The sequence below is a fragment of the Trichosurus vulpecula genome, chromosome 2 (assembly GCF_011100635.1).
Source record: "Trichosurus vulpecula isolate mTriVul1 chromosome 2, mTriVul1.pri, whole genome shotgun sequence".
NCBI lineage: Eukaryota > Metazoa > Chordata > Mammalia > Diprotodontia > Phalangeridae > Trichosurus > Trichosurus vulpecula.
The window spans coordinates 72,141,356-72,159,995 of NC_050574.1; the positions used below are offsets into that span (position 1 = coordinate 72,141,356).

Here is an 18,640-nt window from a genome sequence, read left to right on the forward strand (position 1 = left end):
CTAGGTGGTACAGTGAGTAGAGCACAGGCCCTGGAGTCAGGAGGACCGGAGTTCAAATTCGACCTCAGACACTTGACACACTTACTGTGTGACCCTGGGCAAGTCACTTAACCCCAATTGCCCTGCCCTCCCCCCTCCATAAGAAAATTTTTTTAAAAAAGATTAGCATGTTCATATATGACTCTCACAATGAAATGCTGTAGATTAGTTTGCAACCCTTAAGGTAGGGCTGAAAAAATGAATGTGGACTAACAATCCTACAACGATGAAGAATGTGGGGGGAATAACAGAAAACATCTAGAAAGGTGAGAGCCTGACTGCTGATGGTTTTAAATGCCAAGCAGGGTGGTTTATGTTTCATCCCAGAGGGGACAGGAATGCTGGCCACATCCAGCCAACCTGGAATTACATCACTGATGAACCCACTATGTTTACTAGGGGCCATAAGTGACAAGGGTAAAACTGCTCCAGAATTAAGATTTGGCATCTGTTTAAGCTCAAGTTTCATAGCTTTGTGGTTCTTCAGTGTTTGGAGCTAAGCTCCAATGGTGGCTGCCCCTGGGTAGAACAGTACCAATAGAGGAGGGACATGGTTGGTCTCTAGGGTAAGTCAGTTTGGGACAGAAAGAGAAAGTGCAGTGTTCAGAAGCCAAGAGATGGACCACAATGTGTGCCAAAAAGCAGGCCCCCACCTAAGACACATGGCGGCGTCCTACGACGAGTCTAGGATGGGAGTACAGCAGAGCTAGCAGTGACCCTAAGAAAACATCTGATACCTGACTATGCTCTCCTAATGACAGCCCAAGCCAAAGCTGAAACACACTATGTGTCCACGTATCAAGGGCCAAGCTGGACTCTGGGGATCATGTCCCCAGTGTGTCACTGAACATTGCAGTATTTTAGTTAATGGAAATTCATTGCCTGCTTTCAGTGATGTACTGCTACCTAAAGTTTTTGGGCTATCCCTTATACAGACCAGTCCAGGGCCAGACTTTAAACAATGCACTGATTGTGCAAAATCTTGTAATCAATGACTTGTGTCTGTCCTTTAAGAAAATAACCACACAAAGATGTTTTTCCTGTCTCTTCCGGCACTGCGCCCGATAAATGAGAAGCGTTTCTCAGGTGTACGTGGGAAAAGGACAGGAATGGTGGCAAAAGAGAGCAGATGGTAGGGAAAACAAGTGCTTCTCTACTATATCCCCTTCATTTATACAATACTCATGTACATTGCACTATGCCAAGCACTGTGGGGGAAAAAGTACAGGCTCCAGAATTCCTGAGGACAATCTGGTGAGGAAAATGAGAAACATATTTCAATGCTGAAAAAGAGCATGACCTAGTGGAAAAAGCAACAGACTCAACAGTCAGAAGACCTAGGTTTAAAAATCCAGCCCTGCCACTCAATAGCTGTGTGCCTGGGTGAATCACTCTCCCTCTCTGTGTCTCAGCTTCTTCATCTGGTCTAGATGGCCTCTGATATTTCTTAATTTTTATAAATGCTAAGAACTCATGATTATAATGGCTAAGACTGCTTCTACAACTCTACTGTTTTACAATTCAGAATAAAAATGATGTAACAGGAGGAGAGATGTCATACTGCGGTGCGTGATTACATGCCACAGAAATGATAGAAGATAATACATGATGTGGTGCTAGAAATTAAAGATCTTTCCCAGACCCTTTTGCCACATAAATGTAGCAAATAAATATAGGCCTTAGACCTACAGGAAGGAAGGCTTCATGGAGCAAACATCTGACTTGTCATTTGAAGAGTGCTTAGCAAGAGTGCACAGGAGGAAACTCTTCATGGGGATCGGGAGAACAATAAATAGGTCAGTTTGACTAAAATAGAATAGATGGGTACCAGTAAGAAGTAAGGTTGGAAAATATGTAGCTGTGTGGTTTTGTGTATGTATGCATATGTATGTGTGTTTGTATAAAAATATGTACTGATTACTTCCATGCTCTTCTCCCCAATCCTCCTGTCCTGTTCTCAGCCTATCTGTGGGTCCTAGGGACAGAAGGCCAAGAAAAATGTCTAAAGTGGGGCAGCTAGGTGGCGCAGTGAGTAGAGCACTGGCCCTGGAGTCAGGAGGAACTGAGTTCAAATCCGGCTTCAGACACTTGACACACTTACTAGCTGTGTGACCTTGGGCAAATTACTTAATCCCAATTGCCCTGCCCCCCGCCCCAAAAAGGTCTAAAGTGATCATCCTTGCTCCAATACGGAAAATGTCACCTCACTGCTCACTCACACCTCACTCGTGTCCAACCTGCCTTTTCTGTTCAGCATTCAATTAAAACAGCTTTCCCCTAAGTCACCAATAACCTCCTAGCTGCCAAATCCAAATGGCCTTTTTTTCTCAATCCTCTTCTTCCCAGGTGACCCCTGCACATTATCTGACACCATAACCACCCCTCCTTCTTGATACTCTACCCTCCCTCAGTTTCCATGTCGCTATTTTCTTTTGCTGGCTTGTCTTCCTATCTAGAAAGAAAAGAACTGACATAAAAAGTCAACAAAATTTTTTTCAAATTCTAAGATTAGTCATGGTAATCCAAGCACTCCACAAAAACATGAGTCAACAGAGCAGTTTAATAAGCATTCACCTTGAATTTCACCTGTTCCTTAAGAGTAGTTTAATCTTTTGCAACATGGTTAAAATAGAAATGTTTTGCAGGACTGCATGTGTATAATCTGTATCGAAGAGTTTGCCTTCTTGAGGATAGGAAAAACAGGAAATTTGGAACCCAAAAATTATAAAAAACTTTTTTTTACATGTAATTGAGAAAAATAAAAACATTCTTTTAAAAAATAATCTACTATGTATACTTTTTTAAAAGCAAGCTGTATATAGTAAATATTAGTGACTTCATATATGGAAATGTTCTTTCTAGGAGACATTTGTCAAGTTCAAGACAAAAAAAACTCTTTAAATTTTAACTTAATGAAATCACATTAAAAAAATTACTTTTAAAATAAAATTGTTTTCATGCTAATTAAAATTAAAGCACTTATTTTGCTTAATAGTGAGAGAGAAAGAGAGAGAGAGAAACTTTACTCACCAAAGAAACAACTAATGTGAACAGCCAGGCATAAATGAAAAAGTAGTCACCTCCAATTTTAATGATATAAAGCAGAAGTGAAGTAACAGGCAATAAAATACACTGAGTCACAACAAATTTCTTGATAGCATCTTTCATGAAGAACCCTAAGGTCTGAAAAAAAAAAAGAAATCATGACAGAAAGCTGCTACTTTAAATATCGAACTGAATACTATCTACTCTCACACTCAAGTCCCTACTCCAACGGCTCACCACATTATTACGATACCCCTATGTTTCTAAGGCCGCAGCAGGAAAGCACAATCTCTGGAAGGCCCTACAAACCTGGAGAGTATTCTGTCCCAGAAAAAGACCACCCTTGTCCGCAGGGCTGCCTAGCTTAGGGCAGAATGTTGGCCACCAGATACTGAGTATTTCTGCCAACAGCAACTCTTCAAAATCTTCTACAAGTAATGCCCACACCACTGAAATCCTGAATCTGGAAGTACTGAGAAGAATATGAAACATTAGCATGCAATGATTCTGCTTTACCAGGCCTGAGGCTAAGCACCTGCAACTTCCTGGGCTTCTTTTCTACTTTGTAAATATCAACAAGCAGAATAATTGTAAAGAAATGACTACCTTTTATAAAAAGGTGGAAAGAAGAGGCCTTGAGATTCAGCTCCTTCTTTCTTGAGGTCATTTCTTTATTTGTAGTAGTATCATTAGAGGAAATGCCACCCCAACAGTTCTGGGGTGCAGGTTCAAGTGAAGGTAGGTCTACCTGCCTTGGTTCATTTTTATTTTTGCATTTGTTCCTCACACCTTTAAAAGAACTGGTTTGAAACTAATAACCTGAGAAATATTTGAACTTATTAATACAGAAAGTTTTTTATAGAAAAAACCCCTCAATTTTTGTTGCACAAATGTAATGGCAAGCAGGGTGGGACTCTTTTGTTGTCATTTGTTTTCGAGTGCTTCTCAGCACTAAGGCAATCAAGTGCCTTTGAGTTTTGCCTTTGCTTCAATCAAGCAAGTAAAGTGGGATTTGAAGCTTCTCAGCACTAAGTGCCTCTGATGAGTCTTGCCTCTGTTCAAATCAAGAGTTATTGATTGGAAACAATACATATGATGTGGTGCTAGTGATTAAAGCTCTCTTCCAGACCCTTTTGCTATGGAAATGCAAAGCCTTAGGCCTACACCCTTTTGCTAAGCAGGGGCTAAGCCCCAAGGCCCTAATCGGGGTATATATGCTCTGAGGTTGGCATTTTGCTTTGGGGGCACACTCATTGGAAGAGTGTTGGTGTGGAGACTCTGGGTAGGTGTTAAGGAGTCCGTCCCCCCCCTTTGAAAACCCAGATGTTGGTGCTTCTCTCTCTGGTAACTATGTATGTATTGCTATGGTCAAACAGAAACCTGTCTGTTGATCTGTTTATATTTTCTCTCTTTGTAATTTCTGTTTGTGTTTGCTCTGAGGTTCAGGGTGCTGACTTTTCCCCCTAAACTAAGTAAATGATATATGTATGTTTAATTAAAGTAAGACTGTTAACCCCTTAAAGTTGCTTTCCTTAGAAAAGCAGATCAAAGAACCTGTGTTAGTAGCCTTCCTGTATGCTGGTGTTATTGGCCTTACACAGCCACAGTAGCAGCAAGTAGCACTGCTGCTGCAACCTACTATGTATTTTTCTCAAATTATTCAAGCAACAGAAGTAAAGTGGCACATGTATAAGTGATGCTTGTATAAGTAAAAGTGGAGACACAATGGGAAAGAAGAAAGTTCATCTCTATATGACAATGAACACTGTCAGTGCATTTTACAATACCTGTTGGTTGAAACCATGCTTTTCTTCTATGACAAATGTATTGTAAAGACTCCAAGGCAAGCCAGTGAGGGCACTGAAGAGTGTGGCCAAAAACAGGAATACCAAGGACTGAGTGATCTAAAGATAACAGGAAAAAACAATTACTATTTCTACAGAGTAACATCACAATTCCCTAAGTCTCAGAAAATAAGATAGCCTTTTTCTGCTTGCTACAGTTAACTCCCTTTGTTGTGCCCAAATTTGAAGCCCACCACTAATCCCCTTTACATTTTTGTCTTTGTCTCTGTCCTACACCCTGTAATGACTTGAAACAGCTTAATGCATAGTTCTGGGTAGATTGCCCAAGGCTAGTCCCCTGACTCCCCCTTTCTCCTGAATCAGCATTCTGTATATTCTCCTTTACATCAGCATTATGTACAAGGATCAGTCCCAGGGTAAAGGTACAAATTCATCTTAAGGAGAGACCACTCTGTTACCAAATAGGGTCCCCACACCCTGGGTTACTGTGCAACTGTTCTGCTGACCAACCTAGGTCCCTCCACACAGAACATAGCTGACCAAACAGGGGGTACAGAGGTCCCCCACCCTTCAGCCAGAACATGACCCTGACCTGTTCTGGGGAATTCCACTGCCCTTTGCCTCATGTCCCTCCACCCTATGCCCTCCACCCTGTTCTAGGAAGCTGACCATGACCTGGGAGGGACCCCCTTGTCACTAGAAGGTTGCACCCCTGTACCCTTGCGCCATATTCCCAAATTAGCTCTGAGCTATGGATCTAACCGATGGCTGTTCTTTGCTTCTGCACGTCATTGCTTCTGCTAGCCACCCTCCCTAATTGTGCTTTTGTGGTTTTTGCCTTTATAAGCCTTGTACATATCTCAATTAGGGACTGACTGCTTTGAGTGTATATTCCAGGTAGTCACGCGCTTACAATAAGTCCACACCTAAATTTACCTTGAACCCAGGTCTCGGCTCGCTCTTATTCTCTGCACGACACCTTCACCTACATCCTCAAGCCTATCCTCTCCATTCTCCTTTGGGAACTTTCCCCAACAATCATTTCCTGTCCCTGCTAAACTGTAGTCTCTCCTACCCACTGGGTCTCTCTCCAATGCCTAAAACATGATCTGGTCTCCTCCATTCTTAGAAAGACTTCCCTTGGTCCTATCTCCTCAAAGCACCATTCTATATTTCTCCTTCTTTGCAATGCTAAAGTCCCAGAGAAATCATCGCTTCTCACTCCCTCTACCATCTCAGGAGCCATTCTGCTTATCAACCCCTTTGCAATTTGACTTCCTGTCCCAATACATCAAGGTCATCAATGGTCTCTCCCACGCTCTTTTCTGCCCTCATTCTCCTTTAAGTATCCTGCCATATTGGACACTGCTAATCACCTTCTGCTCCTGGAGGACTCTCTCCTCCCTGGACTTCTCTCTTCTCTTTTTCCTGTGACTGGTCTTCTTGGTATCTTCTGCTAGTTCGTCGTCCTCCTCCTGCTACCACCTACATGAGGGTGTCTCCCAAGCCCCATTCTCTCCTCTCTTCATGCTCCCCTCTTCCCATGTGTTCATAATACATCTACACAGAGGAGGCTCCTGAGTGTTAGTCTTTCATTTCAAACTGTCTGCTGTGTACATCTACCTCTATGTCCCACTGTCACTTCATGCTCCTATGCTCTGCTAAGCTAGCACCTCCCTCCCAACCTCCCTATTTCTACCGATGGCAGTATGGTCCTACTTGTTACCAGGAACCAAAACCTTGGAACCATCAACGTTCTGCCCACCCCACCCCACCATCCAATCAGTTGCCAAGAACAACTGATTTTACTTCCATTATACCTCCTGCATCTTTCTCCTTCTTTCCATTCACTTGTAACACTCCCACTCTTGTTCAAGCCTCCATTTCTTTTCTCTTGGACTATTGTTAATAGCCTCTCCAACACCTGGAATGCCCTCTCTCTTCACCTCTGCCCTTCAGAATCCTCTTTATATAGGGCTTGGCTCAGGCAGGGAGATAAGAGTATGGGAGGTGAAATACATTAAAGCAAAAGGAAGTGGATGAGACTGCCAAAGGAGTGGGAAGAAAGAAAATTACTGAGGGCGGAGCTCTGAGCAATGTCCACACCTGGAGAAGGTGAGGAAGAAAAGAAACTGTCAAAGGGAGCTGAAAAGAGTAGGCCAGAGCTGGGAAAAGCAAGCTCAAGAGGCAAAAACAAACAAGAGGGTCAAGACTACAGTGGAGGAATCTAACTTTAAAGAAGAAAAAACTCTCTCTCTCTAAACCTAAAGGAGGGACACACAGACTGAGGGTCTAGTTTTAGCTGCACACCCTCATGGCACATCACAGTGCCTTCTACGGCATCACAATCTCCACTAACAGCCAGCACGTATACAGTGCTGTAAGGTTTGCAAAGCCAGCACGAGCACAGCAGCTGGCTGTTCTAGTGGACAGAGCACCAGGCCTACAATCAGAAAGACCTGAGTTCAAATTCAGCCTCAGACACCTCAGACACTAGCTGGATAATAAGCAAACCATTTAACCTCTATTTGCCTCAGCTGCCTCATCTGTGAAAGGGGGATTATAAATACTACCTAAAATAGCATTCGCACTGTCGTTGTGAGCATCAAATAAGATAATACTTAAAAAAGTGCCAGGAATATACACAGTAGGTGTTTAATAAATTCTTGTTTAAATATTTAAATAAAACATTTATATAATAATAAAATAAATTCTTTTTAGATATTTTTAAATTCCTGAGATACATACGTACATACACAAATATACATATATACAAACATTCATACAACCTACGCAGAGATATAGATATATAGATATGCTCCACTTGCTTCACAAATAGAGGGTGCTTTCTCGTGAAAATTTATACTTCCCAGTACTAACACTAGTTACCTTAACTGGAGTTTAGGAGAAATGGGGTTCAAGGTAATTGAACTGATTAAGAAAGTGATCCATGCGCCTCAGCGTTCAGGAGGGCATTCTAACTGAAGACCTTATTGCAGCGGTCAGTCCTGGACAGATGGACACACACAGCCCATCTTGTATGAGGCAATGCAAATGCACCCCCGTCCATCTATGCATGGAGACAGCTAACCAAAACCATACACCTTACTGCTTGCTAATTTCCAATATCCTGTCTTGCTTTGAAAAGCCTTTGTTCGTGCAGCTATGACCCTGCTGGGAGCGAAGGCCGTCCTCCCCAAATGTTACCTCTATCGGTTACTACTTAAAATAGAAATGTGAGACATAATGTCAGTAGCCTCCCTTATCAAAAGCCTGCATTTATCAGCAAGGGAACAAGTACTTCAAAACCTCTTTATTTTTTAAGATATTGCTGCTCTTCCCTTCTGAGGAAGTGGCTTGAAGACACCTACTTAGGGAGGATGAAAAAAACCAAAACAAATCTTGCCCACAAGAAAGATTCTTTAGGTCTACTTCTTTGTTTTTCAAAAAAAAAAAAAGACATTATAAACTAGACATCTATATTATACAGACAACATGAATATTATCACTATCTCTTCATATCTGTGCATGCTTATCTCTATACTTAGGCATACATGCACATTGTAACTACTTTCTACAAAGTTAACAATCCTTTTATTCATTCCTGCTGCAGTATCTAATGTCTTAGCTCAAGAGTTCCTCCTCTTCCCTTCCTCCCCCTGCCACTGTTCTCTCTCCTGGCATAATAGTTCTGTCGGATCAGGGAAAGGGCATGTGTTCAGATCTGAACCCAGACAGTGGTGCACAGGAATCACTATGCCCAACATGCCAAATGAACAAACCCCTGCATTTCTTTTATTTGGAATCAAACAGAACTACAAGCTGCTGCAGAATAATACGACTGACACCACTTCTATTAAGTGGTTCAATAATCTCCTTGTTCTCACTGCCCTTGGATTCCTAAGCTCTGACCCAAAGCCCATGAGGTCTAGCTTCTGAAAGTGATAAAGATTGATAAGAAACAGCAGCTTCTGTCCCCCATGGGACTTCCTAAGGAGTGGCATAGGAAGGCTGAATGATGTAGTGGACGTGTGGAGTCTAAGGATATGAGTTCAAAACCTAGCACTGGGGCAGCTAGGTGTCAAAGTGACTAGAGCACCAGCCCTGGAGTCAGTAGGACCTGAGTTCAAATCCTGCCTCAGACACTTGACACACTTACCAGCTGTGTGACCTTGGGCAAGTCACTTAACTGCAATTGCCCTGCCTTCCCACCTCCAAAAAAACTCACAAAACCCCCAAACCTAGCACTGCCACTTACTGCCTACGTGACCTCAGGCAAATCACTTAACCTTTCTGGCCCTCAGTTTCTTCAAGTATAAAATGTGTGGGTTTGAGTAGATGACCTCTGAGGGCCCAGGTCTTTGGGTCTATGACCCTATGACTGCTACTGTGAATTAAGGAGAAAAGGGGAAAATGTTTGGCTGCTGCCATCCCACAAACAGGGCCTACAAGTCATTTCTTGAGTCACTGCTCACTTCTCTATGCTTCCTGAATCCCAACATGGTTCTGCTGGGGAGTTGTTTGCTCCTCTTCCTAAAGGCTCCTTCCTCCAAGAATTTCTCCCATTCTCCTCTAAACTGATATCTCACATCCCTGCACAGCTATGACACAGAGGCAGTTCAAATAGCTATTTCATGGCAAAATGTTCTACAAGCCACTGTCAATTCATGCAAAGTCCTAACTATAAATAATGAATGACTTAACTACCACCAAAATTAACTTTAGAATAAACCTCTGCAATTCAAGAAGGGGGAAAAACATTTTTTAGACATAATAAAAAGTACCTCATATTCTGGCCCAAATCCAGCACGCCTACAAAATACTCCAGAAAGATTCCAGAGGTATGGAATTCCTCCAAAAAGAAGAATGACCTGCAAAGGAAAATACATCTTAGCTATTTTTCAAAAGCATATGAAACTACCTATGATAGTATAAATCACTCATGGAGAGAAGATGACTTGGTTTCCATAAGGGGAAATCATATCTGTTGAATTCACCAAGGGAGTAAATCTGCATGTAAACCACCATCGAATCAGTGGACAACACATTTAGTTTCAAAATATCTTTGGTGAAGACTAATTGATCAAGCACTTACTAAACAATCACTACGCACCAGGCACTGTCCTCCTCACAGGGAGCTTACATTCTCTACACCATATAATGCACTGTGCTTAGCAATGCAGGAGATTCAACATTTAGCTAGGCTATGGCTCCTGCCCCCATGGTCATTCTAGTACAAGGCTAATATAAACACTGACCATGATAATAAACTACATTAGATGACAGCTGCATTCGAGAAGTCCATAGTACAACCTAAGTTCTAAGAGTGAAGCTTGTTATAGACTAGGTACATCAGGGAAGGCTTCCCGCATGAGTAAGCTAGATGGTCAGTCCCTGAGAGTAGAGGAATTTGTGCATGGGGGTGGATGGGGTGGTGATAGTAAAGGACAAAGTACTGGATGAGGGAGTTGACCTCTGTGTGTGTACACATGCACAAAAGCACAAACTTTTCAAAAGCAGGAATGTTTTTCAAAACCATGCTGATGGAGACAGAGAGGGTAGTGATAGGTTTGCCAAACAGAGCATACAGGAAGGAGACTCACATAGGTGCTGTCCATGAAGTACATCCAGAGATATAGTACTGGGAGGGAAATGCATCCAGTACTATCAATCCCTACAGTCTCTATGGAACTTTCAAGAGACTGAGAACTTGGGGGTGGCTAGGTGGTGCAGTGAGTAGAGCACCAGCCCTGGAGTCAGTAGGACCTGAGTTCAAATCCTGCCTCAGACACTTGACACACTTACCAGCTGTGTAACCTTGGGCAAGTCACTTAACCCCAATTGCCCTGCCTTCCCCCCTCCAAAAAAAAAAAAACCCAAACAAAGAAATTGAGAACTAGCACAGATATACAAAAGAGAGTGGGGGAGAAAGACATCTCCAAGAGTAAGTGGCCTCACTTAGTATCCTCAGAAACATTCTGGGAAAGGGATTATGCAGTAAAATGTACCAGATCACTGATGACATCCCAGGTAACATAAGCCAGAAATAGCAGGGGAAAACTGCACAGAGACTTTTTAAGGTTATATGAGTGGGCAGAAAATGGCAGATGAGTTTCAGTGTGGGCAAGTACAATGCAATCTAGTTAGGAAAAAAATCCAAATTATAGAGAATGTTGTGCTCTAAAACACTATCGATTGTTTCCACCTGTATAATGGCCCTCTCCTCCTGTGACTGCCACCACCCTAGGCCAGACCTTTAGTCCCACCTGCTAGGGCTACTTCAGTTGCCTCATAACAGCCCTTCCAGGTCCTACAACCAATTAGCCCTTCATACCAATAGCAAAGCAATGTCCCTAATACATAGAGTTGTACATATCTCTCATTAATTAGAAAATCTTCAGGGACTCTCAATTGCCTACATCTAGAAAAGGAAGTAAAGATAACACACAAGCATGGATTCATCAAGAACATGGAATGCCAGAATAACCTCATTTCCTTTTCTGAAGTGGTAGATCAGGGAATCACTGTAACTACAGTTTACCCAGATTTTGGCAAAATAGCTCATGCTATTCTTGTGGAAAATACACAGTGATGTGGGCTCTATGACAGCACGGTTAAATGCATTTGGAACTGACCAAATGGCCAAACTCAAAGAGGAGTCCATTCACAGCTCTGTATCAACTTAAAGAGAGATCTCTAACAGAACACCCCTGCGATCTGTGCTTGGCCCTATGGCATTTATAATTTATATCAATGACTAGGATAAAAGAATACATGGCCTTATCAAATTTTCAAATGACACAAAGCCAAGGAGGATAGCTAACCTGCTATTTGAGAGTCAGGACATTAAACTTCCTCAGGAAACCAGAAAACTGAGCTGAATCTAATAAAATGAAAGTTAATAAGAACAAAATTAAAGTCTCATGCTTGAGTATAAGAAATTGGCTTAATAAGAACAAAATGGGGAAGTTATAGTTAGAATTTCTGTCCAAAACACCTGGGGATTTAGGGGATTGCAAGCTTAATGAGGAAACTCTGTGCTACAGCACACAAAAAAGCTCATGTGATCTTGGGCTCCATGAAGAGAGGTATAGCTTCCAAGAATAACCAGGTGATAGTCCCACTGGATCTGGCCCTGTGCAAACCACATAGGAAGTTTCGTGTTCAGTTCTGGGTGCAATATTTTAGGCAGGGCACTGATAAACTGGAAAGTGTCCAGAGGAACACAATCAGAATGGCAAAGGGCCTCAAGTTCATGACATATGAGGATGGACTGAAAAGATCTCATGGTTGTGGAGATGTTTAGCCTGAAAAAGAGAAAAGGATACAATCACTGTCTCCAAGCACTTGAAAATGTGTCATGTGAAAGGGTGAGGGTTAGACCTGTTCTGTTTGGCCCCCCTGAAGACAGAACTAGGAACAATGGATAAAAGCTGTAAAGACCTAAATTTAGGTTTGATGAAAAGAAAAAACTTCCAACAATTAGGGCTATCCAAAATCGGAATGAGTAGCCCTCAGGAGACAGTGAATTCCTTCCCTCTGGAAAGCAAAAGTTGTCTGTCCAATTACTGGGTATGTTATAACGGTGATCTGTCTGGGGGTACACGCTGGATGGCTGCTGAGGCTGTTCCAACTCTGAAATTCTATAATACCAAGTTAAAACACCTCTGACAGGCACAAGGTGAATTGAATATGAAGTGATGATATCTAAAAAATAAAATTTAAAGGGTGAGAGAGAAATACTTTGGGAGGAGAAAGGGAGAGATAAAATGGGGTATTATCTCACATAAAAGAGGTAAGAAAAAACTATTATAATGGAAGGGAAGAGGGGGGAGGTGAAAGAGAATTAGTGAACCTTACTCTCATCAGATTTGGCTTAAGGAGGGAATAACATACACACTCAATTGGGTAGCTTACCCCACAGAAAATTAGGGGGAAAGGGGATGGGGGAGGGGGTGATAAAAGGGAGGAGAGACTGGGGAAGGGGGTAATCAGAAGCAAATACTTTTGAAAACGGACAGGGTCAAAGGAGAAAATTGAATAAATGCAAGACGGGATAAGATGGAGGAAAATATAGTCAGCCTTTCACAACATGACTATTATGGAAGTGTTTTGCATGATGATACATGTATAACCTATACTGAATTGCTTGCCTTCTTAAGGAAAGGGGTGGGGAGGGAAGAAGGGAGGGAATTTGAAACTCAAAGTTCTAAAAACAAACGTTAAAAACTGTTTTTGCATGCAACTGGGAAATAAGATATACAGGCAATGGGGTACAGAAATCTATCTTGCCCTACAAGAAAGTAAGGAGAAAGGGGATAAGGGAGTGGGGTGGGGTGATAGAAGGGAGTGCAGACTAGGGAAAGGGTGCAATCAGAATATATGCCAACTTGGGGTGGAGGGGAGGGGAGAGATGGGGAGAAAATTTGTAACTCAAAATCTTGTGGAAATGAATGTTGAAAACTAAAAATAAATACATTAATCTTTAAAAAAAAAAGACACCTCTGACATTCAAGACCATCCACAATCAGCTGCCATCCTACTTTCCAGATTGACGCTACTTCCATCTGTGTGCTAGAAGCTCTAGCCAGCCAGGATTACTCACTGTCCCTAAACAAATGCTCTTGCTTCTTTCCCTTTATTCACATTGTACCCAGGCTTAGCGTATACTCCACCCCCAGTCCCTGACTCCACCCACTTTGGCCTTCTGAATGCTTATCCATATAAAAACTATCTCCTCCAAGAAGTCTTCTGATTCATTCTTTCCCTTCCCTGACAAAGTACTTAACGTCTTATTCTGTATTGTAGTTGTTTGTGTGCTGTTTCTGCTCATCAGACACAAAGCTTCAAAAGGGCAAGGATGCTGCCTTAGCGAAACATACAGCTACGCATCCAATGGGCTCTCCATACACTTTTAACTGAGTCCATAAAAGGAGCCCAGGAGTCACTGTTAGGATTTTACCTTTACACATCAGTCGATAAGCTTTCGTTACTCACGTACTATGTTGCTATGCGCTATGCCAAATGTTGGGAATACAAAGAAAGGCAAAAAAAAACATTCTCTGCCCTCAAATAATATATATTCTAATGAGAGAGAGAATAAGAAGAATTAGGTACATACAAGATATATACAGAGTAGATAGAAGCTAACCTGGAAAGGGAAGACAGCTGGGTGGACCCAGAAAAGGCCTGCAGAAGGTGAGGGAATATTCTTCCAATAAGGGAAGAGATAGAGAATGATAGCTGGCAGGGAAAACCCAACCAAATGTTGAGCACCTTTAAAAAGGATAATGAACACAAAAATCCTGTTGTTTGCTAGAACCTCTAATACTATGTGTGAATCCAGATGCCACACCAAAAACCAAAAAATTTTTTAAATGGAATTAGAGAACTTTTATAGAAGTCAACTAAAACTACCAAAGAGAGGTGAGGCCTAGATCAAAGGAACAGGCTCATAAATTGAAGATTCTATTTTTAAAAAGCCAGGATTTAGAAGCAGAACCCAGCCCTCTTATAAACTTCCTTCCTTATTCCACTGAGACTACCCCTGTTCTTTCAGTTTCCTGGATTCATAGCAGTGCCATTTTCCTCGAATCTTCTCTGTCCCTTGACCCACATACCTAATCAATGGCCAGATCTTGCCATTTCGACATTCTCACCTCCTAAATTCAGTCTCTTCTCTCTACTCACAGAGCTAGCACCTTAGTCCAAGCCCTCATAAACTCTTGCCTAGATTGTAACAGCTTCCTGATTGGTCTCCCTGACTCAAGACTCTTCCTATTCAAGTCCATTTTCCACTCTGCTACAAAAAGTAACTTTCTTTAAGCACAATTCTGACTATGGCATTCCTCTAGTCAATAAACTCCAGTGGATGCCTCTGGCCTCTAAAATGGAATTAAAACTTCTTTGTCTAGTTTTGAAAGCCCTTCACAACCTGACCCCAATTCAGCCTCCCTTCTGCACTCTGAGGTCCAGCTGATCCTGGCCTTGTGTCTGTTCCAACTCACTTGCCTTCCCCAACCCTGGAATGCACTCGGCTCTTCGGCTCCTCACTTCTTCTGCACTTCTTTGGGACTTCTCCACTAAGCCCCAGGAAGCTCATCCTTAGGAAAACCACATCATCTTGCATAATCCAATCAACCTTGGTACTCAACCCTTCTTTCCTCTTTGTACCCCAGCTTAGCACAGTGCCTGGCATAAGGAAAGTGTTTAAAGTTGACTGACTCCTGACTCCACCTCACAGAATCCTCGTCTTCCTTTAACATGTATCTCCAGTACCAGGCTCTATGTGAAGGCTTTATTGACCTCCTCAAGCGCTAGTTGTATTTAACTAGGCTGAATTATTTAAATTTATTCTCTTTATATGTGCTCTGTATATTTTTACATATGTCCTGGTTGTCTTCCCTATTAGAATAGGAATGTCTTTTAGGTAGAGATTCTTTCACTTACTGTATTTGTATTCCCAAGTGCTTGCTTAATGAGTGCTTACAGAAGGACTGACCTTAGTCATCTAGTCCATGCCTTTATTTTACAGATGAGAGGTCCAGAGAGGTTAGGTGACTTATCTGAGGTCACAGAGCAAGTACAAAACAGTGCTAGGATTCAAAGTTGGGTCCTCTGATTCTAAATCCAGTGGACAGACTATAATCCAAGACTCTTAAAATCATGAATTCCACAGAAAATCATGGCTTATTCCAGGAAAGGTACTGAGCTATTTGCTTAGCTGTAGGAAGTGGAGCTAAACAAAGATTTGGTAAGGAGGATCACTCTATGAGCTGGTTTGACTGGAATATGGAGAAGGGAGAGGAACCAGAGGTCAGCATCTCGCCAGCGGCAGACACAAATGGGGCACTTGGGGTCACAAGCAGCTGCTCCTAGGAATCAGTGAGGCCTCTGACTCTGACAGAGGAGTGTACAAGTACAGGAGAAGAAGGGCTGGATCTGGAGTCCTAGGTTCTCCACATTTAGGCGGCAGAATCCTCACCAGTAAATGAGCGGACTGCACCAGAGGGCATCTGAGGCCTCCTGGCACTCAAGGGTACTGAGGCCTGCCAGGTGGAACTTGCTCATCTTAGAAGGATCCACTCAGTTCTGGTCCTTCAATCAGATTTAGCATTCCTGCCCTAGAAAGGTCTCCACCTGGGAGAAATGGATACTAGCCTGTAGAGGGGGCTCCCATTGACAGCACAGCCCTCTTGGAGTACTGTCTGTGGTTGTATAGAGCCAGTGTCAGGCAGCCACAGAAGCCATCATCCCAGCTCCTCCAGCTCACAAGTATGATGTTGTCCCCCCGACAATCCCCTCAAACTGAAAGGAATCTTTTCCTCAGCTCCTAGAGCACTCTATCAAATTCAGCCCAGTTAATTTCTCTCATATTATACTTTCTTGTGTAAATGTCAACTCTCTCCACCAGACTTAAGCTCCTTGAGGGGAAGGACTTCATTGTTTTTCATTTCCAGGGCCAAGAGCAGTGCCTTATATCTTGTTGGGCTAAGCACTACTATTATGCTATTATTAAAATCCAAGCTTTTTAAACAACCATCAAGGGCAGTTTAAAGTGAATGTTATTTTATGAAGGAATGTTGAGAAACCAGAATATTATGAACCTCAATGTTCTAAATGTCAAAAGCCTCATTTCAAGTGCACTAAGAGGAGATAAAGGACAAAATAAAGTTAACTTTTGTTTATTTATCTGCTAGGGCTCACAAATTCTATGACTTAGAACTAAGAGATATCTTAGCTGGAAGACTCCCCTAATCATCTAATCCAGGGTTTGGAAAACTATGGTCCACTTGTTGTTTTTAATAAACCCAAGAACTGCTAGCTTTACCAACAAACTGAATGTGCTTGGAACTTTGTGCCTCAGTTTACCTCAATTTCAATAGCAATAGATCCTGCACTAAGGCTTCCTCAGGCAGGGAGAGGCAAAGACATTCCAAACAGTAGTTCTGTTAGTGCTTCAAAAAAAAAGTCACAACTATTTAATCAACACAAAAAAGGAACGAATGTTTTTTCTAAGTGTCAGAGAAATACTCAAGTGGAACAGTTTTAATGTGTCCTTAGCTACTTGCGAGAGGCAACATATCATGTGACAAGCAGCAGAGTGTGGTGGATGAAAAGCTGGACTGTGTGCCAGCCCTGTGACCACAGCCACCTCAAGCACCACCTTCTACATGAAGCCCCTCCCAACTGCTAGTGCCCACCTTCCCTAAGTAAATGGTTTTTAACTACTTGGCATTCATTTGTACTGATTCTCTTTATACTGATTCTGTATATACTTACATATGGTCTTTTCTCCTCTAATGGACTATAAATACGTTGGGAGTAGGATTATTTCATTCTTTGTGCATCTGTATCCTCAGCTTTGAGCACAGGACCTGACACTTATTACATATTTCAAATGCTTGTGGGCTGACTGCTCTTGGGAACCCAGATCTTCTGATTCCAAAGCCAAGGAGCACATGAAAATATCTCAATTTGGCATCCCAAAATGTTCCTTAATCTGGAGTCAGAAGAGCTGGATTTGATCCTGGGTCTGCTGCCTTAACTGTCTGAATGAATGACCCTGGGCAAGTTACTCAACCTCTGTGGGTCTCAGTTTCTCCATCTGTACAACTAGAGGGTGGATTAGATGATCCCAAAGGAAGTTTCTCTAGTTCTAAATCTTATGGTCCTAGCTTTTCCTATTTCCTCTTTGAGTATGTCACCGTTCTCTTAAACCAAATAACTGAATCAACATTTAGCATTATTCACATCACTGTTATTCCCTGACTACCAGCTTAGATAATATGGGCACTTTAGTTGGCCCCTTGCCCTAGATTACTAACGGCAAGATGGAAAAAACTGAACTATATCTGAAAATATCTCTTTAACCCAAGAGTCAATGCTCCCCCAAACTACACTTTTCAATTGTCCTAATTAAGGAGTTTGCTCCTGAAAATTCATCTGAACAGCACGCTACCAGGAACTCCCACTCAATCTCAACATAACAAAGAAAAGTCTCATGGTCTGTGTCTCCACTCCCTACTCACCCACTATCACAAAGTCATAATGGTTGAGCAAAGGCTCTCGGTTTTCCTGGCTTACCACACAGAACCTGAGAACCATTATAAATCTCCATGTGCCTTCTCTTTCCCCTCCATCATTTCTATATAGTTTGGGGACAGAGTTAGCATAATTCCCTTTTTGTTCTCTTCCCCTGGACTGGAGTGACACTTATGTCAGATATCCAATAAAGACCAACACTTCCCAATGCTTAGGCCCATGGAAAGTGTGCCCTGAACCCTCTTGTTCTAATTTTCATCAAATCCAGCAGAAGGCACTTTAGCACTGCCAGATTTTTATGTTTGGTGAGTCCTCGAAATCAACTCAGAGATGACTATACAATTAGCATGCTGTTTCTCTCTTACTCAGGCCTTGATTCCACAGAAAGAGTGTAAATATAGTATTTCCAGGTCTCTTCTTTCACTGAACTATCATGTTTCTGCTTTCCTTACTCCTGATGCACTATTTAGATTTTTTTTTTTTTTGCTAAGCCACATTTCTAATCTCTTTAGCTATGTTACTTGTCTGAAGTGGCAACTTTAGGAGCAACAGGATAAATGGCCCAGTAATCCTGAAAGGAAAACTCCCAGGATAGCTAATGAACCAATCAAATAAATAAAAAAGTAACTGAAAATGTTTATAGGCAAGATCATTAGCAAACTGACCTCAGGGTACTGTAAGAAAATTTTCCAAAGGCCACATTTGGA

The 18,640-nt window shown here is 42.0% G+C and overlaps 1 protein-coding gene across 1 annotated transcript in view; it reads right to left on the minus strand.

Annotated features, from left to right (window-relative positions):
• The window catches only part of ZMPSTE24 (zinc metallopeptidase STE24), a 49,755-nt gene that overhangs the window by 24,315 nt on the left and 6,800 nt on the right, over positions 1-18,640 (minus strand). Inside the window, exons 3-5 of the mRNA XM_036744656.1 lie at positions 9,674-9,760; positions 4,872-4,988; positions 3,070-3,222 (exon numbers count right to left, since the gene is read on the minus strand). Of these exons, the coding sequence (XP_036600551.1) occupies positions 3,070-3,222; positions 4,872-4,988; positions 9,674-9,760 (357 nt within the window). The remainder of the gene's footprint in view (positions 1-3,069; positions 3,223-4,871; positions 4,989-9,673; positions 9,761-18,640) is intronic.